The 7777-nt window shown below is 39.7% G+C and overlaps 1 protein-coding gene across 1 annotated transcript in view; it reads right to left on the bottom strand.

Annotated features, from left to right (window-relative positions):
* Positions 1 to 7777, bottom strand: part of LOC103199718 (lipase member M) — a 42365-nt gene that overhangs the window by 5842 nt on the left and 28746 nt on the right. The window contains exons 3-7 of the mRNA XM_007944050.2: positions 6869 to 7067; positions 5810 to 5919; positions 2602 to 2738; positions 2315 to 2461; positions 435 to 506 (exon numbers count right to left, since the gene is read on the bottom strand). Coding sequence (XP_007942241.1) covers positions 435 to 506; positions 2315 to 2461; positions 2602 to 2738; positions 5810 to 5919; positions 6869 to 7067 — 665 coding nt within the window. The remainder of the gene's footprint in view (positions 1 to 434; positions 507 to 2314; positions 2462 to 2601; positions 2739 to 5809; positions 5920 to 6868; positions 7068 to 7777) is intronic.

Genomic DNA, 7777 nt, shown 5'->3' with positions numbered 1-7777 from the left:
AAAAAATTGCAAAACAATTTTTAAAACCTCTTTGAGCAATCAAGGCCATTAATTTCAGACATTGCCTTAGCAATTTGGGTTACTATTGGCCATACTTCTGGAAGAGCCAAAAGGAGAATGTAGAAACAAGGTCTTCTCTAGCCTCATCTTTTTGTGGCTAGAGACAGAGAAATGTCTCATGTGGCCCACCCTAATTCACATTTTAAGATTCATTAACCATGTCATTGGGCTACTGCTGTCTAGTCCTCTCATCTCCTAAAATTTTTAATGCTTTAGATTAAATTTATAGTTGAAATAGCAATGGCAGAGTTGAGTTACATTTTGAAACGAATATGGAAAAACTCCTTGGCTGTCACAAGGGCATCTTTTGAGTATTCCAGAAAAAAAAGTGTAATGCCCTTTGTAAAGACCACACATTCATTCAACTCTCTTACCTGGCTCCAGTGAAGGATGTTTTGCACAGATGTTCCAGCAAGAGTATGGCCAACATACACATTCATTCGGCTCTGTAAGAAAGCATGAGTGGCTTGTGGGACTTAGAAAATTTCACAAGCTGTATACATGCCCAAGACCAAATCCCCAGGGTGTCAGACTAAGAAATGGGAACATTATTAAATCATCAGCAATTATCAGTGAAACACTAATATAAATGTGCACATAAATAAACATTTATTACTAAACATATTCCTGGGCACCTGCATTTTTTCATCTAAGAATAACTTCTTACTAGAGATTTGACCTCTTTAAATTTTTTTTTTTTTTAACTGGAATTATTAAGTATACTGTTCTTGTTAGGTAGAGACACTCTTTGGAGAGAACAATCATGGGAGAATAGAAGGGCTGTGCATGCACAGGGAGATAGCTCAGGGAGCAGGAGGAGCCATTGAGCCAATTTGGAGCCATAGTGACCCCCTGTGACAGAGAACTTCCTCACAGGGTTTTCTAGGCTGTAATTTTTATAGGAGTGTATCACCAGGTCTTTTGTTCCAGCAGAGTCACCAGGTGGGTTTGAACCACCACCTTTTGGTTAGCAGCGAGAGCTTAACTGTTGTGCCACCAGGGCTCCTTTATTAAGGATGAGGACTCCAGAACTGGGCTGCCTGTATTCAAATCCTGGCTTTGGCATTTAACTTTTAGGTGAATTTTAGTGAATTACTTAATCTCACTAATTGTCAGAATTGTTGTTGTTGTTGTTTGCCGTCAATTACTAATCTGTAAATTCATGAGGATGTTGATAATCTCTCTCATGGGAGTGCTACAGGGATGAATTTAGCACCAAAAAAATAAATAAAAAGAAAACTCAAACTCATTGCTGTTGAGTCGAATCCTACTCATAGCAACCCCTCCTTGGGTTTCCGAGGCAGTATCTCTAAAGAAGTAGATTGCCAGTCTTCCTTCCAAGGAGTAAGCTGGTGGATTTGAACCTCTAGCCTTCTAGTTAGCAGTCAAATGCCTTAGGCACTCCACCACCAGAGCTCCTGAATTTAGCACAGCACGTAATAAATGTTTACCAAATGGTAGCTCTTAATGAAATTAGTGTATTATTAATAAAAAGTTCTTTTGGAATTAAAGACTTATTCCCCCAGCTCCTGGGTATGCTGCTGGCAGACAGCCCTCCACAGTCATTTCCCCTTGGGGATTGTCCCAGCTGCCTTGCTCAGTGAGTCCCTCATATCTGGGGTGGCCTTCATTAAAAGACTGATTGATGTGGGATTAAGGGCTCAGCCATCTCACTCTTACTTAGGAAGGCTCCAAAATAATCATCTCATAGTCACAATTCTTTGTAGGACCAACTGAAGCTTCTGTTGGGACTGTATCACAGCTCAGCATTTCCATCTGCCCACATATGTTTCTTTCCAAGAGCACAACCCAAACCCAGTCTGCACACTAAACATCATCTCAGAGCGTGCTTTTAAGGGAACCCACCCTGTGACTTCCACAAAGGCCTTAAACCACATGCCTGAAGGATCCAAGTAGACGGAACAGGTGGATGCTGTACGCCATTCCTTTCCTTTGACTGCTGGGTTCTAAAACTTTTTTTTTTTTCATTGTTGATTCACTCTAGTAAAGCAGCTTTCAGACCTCTTCCACCCATAATCTGTAAAGCTAACATCTAGCAATGGCCTTAAGTTAACATTGCCTCAGCCCATGCAGAAGAACTTCCCTAACAGTATTAGAATTTGTAGAGAGCTGAAAGAGAGAGTGTATGTTGTTTTTCTAAGTCTTCAGTGTCATTAGCTCACCCTCTAGGAGTAAGATTAATAACTCCCAGCTTTGCTTTGGGAAACAAAGAATTTACTAGTCTCCCACTTACCATGTTAATATTGTTTGAATTGAATCCACCCATAAGTAACATGATATTGCTACAAATCTGATCAATTATCACCTGGCCACAAAGGTAAATCAAAAGCTGTCTGAGAATTCTGTTCTGGTGCAAGAATTCTTTTCTGCCAAACAATCCCTGTAAAAATATGAAATAAAACAATAGTCATTACATTATAGGCAGGAAAAAAGTGTCTTTCATTTAAAAGTACACGCGTTAGCAAATTGGGAGGGAACACTCTTCTACACAGACAAAGAATTATCTGAGGAGTTACATACCTTGATCATCATATGTGGCAGCAACAATAATTTGGCTCCAGGGCTTTTTGCATATTTGATAGTAGCTATAGGTGCCAGAGCAAAATACATTTTGATTTTCTGAGCCAGCTCTGGCATGGCGGAAAATGCAATGAAGCCTGTGAGAGGAGAAGGATGTCAGCATGTGTGCTGCACATCCCAGAACTCTTAACTTATTTATTCTACTTTTACCAAACTGCTTCAGTAATTATGCTATTATTATTTTTTAAATAGTAGCATGTTTCTGGTGAAGGCTTACACAGCAGTTTAAGTTCCCAGTTGACAAATTTCTACACAAGTTGTTCAGTGACATTGGTTACCTTCTTCACAATGAGGGAGCATCCTAGCATTTCTTTTCTGGTTGCCCCACTTCCATTAATCTAATTTCCCTTCCCCCTTACCTTCTCATCTTTAAGTAATCATTGACCACATAGTTGTTTCACACAGATGATTTTTTAAAGTAGCATAGTACTTATGGGTGATGTTCTTTATGTTGGGAGCTGATCTGTGACTTTATGTGGATGTGTCTTAATTCTCCTATGAAATTGTAAGCTCTTTGAAGGAGAAAAAACAAAACAAAGCCAAACAAAAGCAAAAAATTCTGCATTCTTTTTGACACTTGGCATATTTGCTTTCAAGTAGTACATTATCACTAAATTATTGAACTGAATTACTGAATCCAGTAATATTGACTTTGAAAATATACATATATATTCTCAAAATATGTAGTAAGAGAGAGATAAAGCTACGTGTTAGACATTTTACTGGATGCACTTTCATGGTGCTTACCTCAGTTAATGCTTGGAATCTTGCACAGTTTCAATTAATTTACTTTTTACAGAGAAAGCAATTGAGAATCAGAGAAGCTGCCTTGTTCATTGATAACGAGTATGTTCTGTTACACAATGGACATAGAGAATAGCCAGCTTTGAGGTGTTTTTCCTTTTCTAGAATCCAAATAGTGACATAATCTAATGGACAAATTGTCCTGTGGATTGAATTCCAATACTTATTCCTGCCAGACACTTGGATAAATTAGTCTGTGTCTCAGTTTCTTTATCTATGAAATAGAGACATGAATGCCCTGAATCACCCCTGTACAGCAACAATCTCTGTGGCAGATATTTTTAGGAGAAAAAGGCTGTTCTATAAAGCCTGGGCATGGTCATTATATTTGAAATACTGTGTATCCATTTCAAATGAGTCTGTACACTCCCTACCTTGGCTGATACTTGCAGCTTTAGGAGCTTGGGCAGAGGGAAAACTAGAACCCATGACTTCTTTCTACTTCCCAGAAGGTTACTGAGTGTGAAAGAAAACTGATTCTTTCTCTACTTTTCTTCCATCTGATTAGATTGCTAGACACAAGAGCAAAAGTAACTTGTTACAATTTTTTGCTCTTCCAGGTATGCCATCAGCCCCTTAAAATAGCATTTAGCCTCTCTGTCAGCAACTCTCTCTTCAGGCTACTGAAGAACTTGGAATGTAGAGAAAAAAATTTAAGAGGCTGCTGGAAATTAGAGTCAGAATAGACAAAGCACCCTAACTTTCTGGAAAGGCCTGGTGATAGCAAGCACACTTGAATAACTTAACACCATTGCAAAATAAGGAAGGGAAAATGTAAAAATCAAATTTGTGTCTTGAATTCCGACAGTCCTAGAGTCATCAGAACTGCTGATTTTAATTCATTTTATTCTTTGACATAACATCATTGTGAGTAGTGACCATAAATCATTGCTCGGAAAGAGCTTGAGAAAGAGCTTTCAGTATGATTAATGCATATAAACCTCCTGTGGCTCACACCTCCCCAGCAGGTCCATACAGTAAAGTTGTGACTGATTCGAATATGAAAGGATAAGAGGAGTTAAATAGAAATTACCATTATTCTGCTTCACACAGGATTAACTAGACAAGCCAGGTGAGCCAGGGAGTCCAGGCCATATAGTTTAGCCTTTGCTAACCAGGTTAATTGTGAGTCTCACACTCTTCCCTCAGCATGGGTTGGCTTACTCAGAGTAACTTCCAGGAAAGGCTTAAACAATCTGGAAAGAGACTTTCCCAGAAAACACCTGATTTTCATAAAACCTCTCCACCTTCAGTGTGGCTTTTTTGCTTGACATTTCTTAGAGCAAGTATTTTATCCACTCGCTTGAGGACAGAACTAAACCTGAGGAATGCCTGTGGACTACTCCATTCATAAATAACTAGCAAGGGGTAAACTCCGGGCTGTTGGTAACAGTCATTTTGAAGAAGTTCTGCACATTACAAGGTTTTGCAGAAGCAAATCACCTGGTAAATCAGTGTCAGTGGCCAAAGTGACTGGATGGCCTGTTGAGGTCTCAGAAACCAAATGGCTTAAAATGGACTCCCATGGTGAGTTGTTGAATTAAGAGAACAATAAACATCCTTTGAGTTTAACTGAGAGCTGGCTGAGATTTTTCCAGAAAGAGCTGAGTAAAATTTCCCTCAGTTCTGTTTATAAAATTATGGTAATTCTTACTGTTTACTGATTGCTCTCAGATACATGACACCAAACTCAGGGCTTCATTCATGAATTCACACGTATTTATTGAGTACACAGTATGTGCCAGGAAGTGCTCTTCCAGCAGTGTCTTAGACAAAGTTGCTGCTTTCACAGAGCTTGCACTCTAACTTTATACATATTATCATGGTGAATATACCAAGTACCCTTAAGAGGAAAGCATTTTTATCCCTGTCTCACAGATAACGAAACAGAGACCAAAACTAAAAAACCAAACTCACTGCCATTGAGTTGATTCTGACTCATAGCAACCCCTGTTGGGTTTCTGAGTTGGTAAATCTTCACAGAAGTAGATTGCCCCATCTTCCTTCCATGGAGTGGCTGGTGGGTTTGAACCACCAACCTTCTGGATAACAGTCAAATGCCTTAGGCACTGCACCACCAGAGCTCCTTAAACTGAGACCCGGGAGGTAAAATAATTTGCTCAAATTTATTTACCTAAGAAGTGGTAGTGCTAGTATTTGAATCCACATCTGTCTGACGCCAAAGCCCTTGCTTTCTCCACCATACCACAAGCCTCCCTCAATTTTCTATGTGTCCTTGTGGCCCTTCAAGTCATGGGAACCGTATCTGAGAGCAGCATGAGGTGAGATGGGCACATGTTCACGTTTCTTCTGCGTATACAAACCTGTGTTCCTTTGAACCTACCCATGGTGGTGCCCTGTGAATAGCCGACATAATAGATCTTTTCCTGGCTCGTTTTCTGCAAAATAAAGTTTATCACTGCCGGAAGGTCAAACCTAGCCATCTCATCATAACTACAAGGGGAAAAGACAAAGTTACATGAAAAATTATCATCAGAAACAGACAAAAGCAAACTGGTGGTTAACAAGCAAGCCTTTGAGGGGTCAGTTCCAACAGCCTGTTACTGTGTCCCTCAAAACACTCAGAACTTCCTTGTATCAAACCTATGATGCATGGGTGTCACTGGAATCACAGGCTGTCAACAAATACTGTTTTCTTCAAATGTTATAGAGAAGCCAATAATCACCTTTAATGAATATTTACTAATGGAGGTGTCCTGATATACTGTTAGCTGAACAGCCATCCATGTAGATGTATTCATATAAAAAGTATTAAAGAGCCTGCAGGGCCTTTTCTCTGATGAAATGTATAAAGAGTAGGTTGAATATCAACAGGTGATTTCCATAAAATATTAAAATCTTTTTGTAAGTACCTGAGGGATGTGGTTAGTTGATGACTCTGGGTTTAATAGTTTCTCTTATTTCTTTAATGTTGCCTAGTCTCATCTCCTTCTGGGCACTGCCCTCAGCATCACTCTACAGTGTGATGCCAAGCATTAATCCAGGATACCCTTCTGCAAGGCAATGGACCAATACACACTTCTCTTATTTAATTCTCCAGAATAAAGTGACCACCAACCACCAGTCTCATCCCATTAGAAAGATCCCACCTTCCACTTGGGAATCCAATCTCTCCACTACTTCCCCACAAGAATCATTAGTTAAGTAAGATAATTGGAGGGGTTTCATCAGTGTTGGATTACCTGATAATCAAGATAATCATGGACTTACTTGTGCTTACTTGCTAATCTGTAAGCTTTTTGAGTAACCCACCTTTGAGTTTCTTGTTAGGATACTGAAGACCCAATCAAAGTAAATTATCCAAATATTAGAAGCCATACTTCTTTACCCAGTTTTCCCCAAGACGTCCATATCCACCTCCACTCTCAAGATTTTCATATACCTGAAAGCCCAGAACTCATCTTGGTCTGTGGTGAGGGTTTTGTGTTTACGAGACCAGGTGTTTCCTCTGCTGTTTCCCAGCCACACATCATAACCAGCATCTGCCAGAATGAAGCCCAAGCTGTTGTTGGGTAGGTTGGAAATCCAGTTGCTAGCATCTCCAAGTAGACCATGCTGCAGTAACACCACAGGTCTGGAACCTGCAAAAAGAAGATTTTCAATAGTCTGAAATGGCCCTACCCTTTCTCATTATCTGCTAATATGCAAGGATATTCGTGTCAGACAAACCTATGTTCAAATCTTGATTCAACTGCATGCTAGCTTGATCTTCTTGCCTGGTTACGTAACCTCTCTGTGTTTGAATTTCCTCATCAGTAAAACTGGATTTTTGTTATGATTAAATAAAATAGTGCATAAGGAGGAGGTGGCATAATGCCTGGCACAGAGAAAGAAGTTAAAGTTCACTTCCATTGCTGCTTTTGAGTAGTTATACTACTTGCCTAGGTTCCTCTGAGAAGGATATTGAGAGTGCCCCAGGAGGGAGGGGCAGTTAGGAAGGGAGGTAGGTAGATAGATCGACAGAGATATGCAGACATAAGTGGCTTAAAGGTGCTAGGCTTTGGAATAATATGGGCCTGTGTTGTGATTGGATCTTCTTCCTTAGAGATATGACTAACTCAAAGTACAAAATGACTCTGTAGGAAAGTTGTTGTTAAAGTCTTCAAGTAATGAAAGACTGTGATCAAGAGCAGCATTCTTGCTGCTGTTGCTGCTGATATTGCTAGAAGGGACTTTCTGAGCTTCAGTATCTTTATCAGAAAACTAGATAAACCATATGCCCCAACCACCAAAGCCACACATGAGGAAATTGAAGAATTTTATCAGCTTCTACAGTCTGAAATTGACCAAA

This window comes from Orycteropus afer, unplaced genomic scaffold (genome assembly GCF_000298275.1).
Source record: "Orycteropus afer afer isolate SDZICR_OR568_19922 unplaced genomic scaffold, OryAfe1.0 scaffold00118, whole genome shotgun sequence".
Taxonomy (NCBI): Eukaryota; Metazoa; Chordata; class Mammalia; order Tubulidentata; family Orycteropodidae; genus Orycteropus; species Orycteropus afer.
This window is presented reverse-complemented; position numbering and strand designations above follow the sequence as displayed.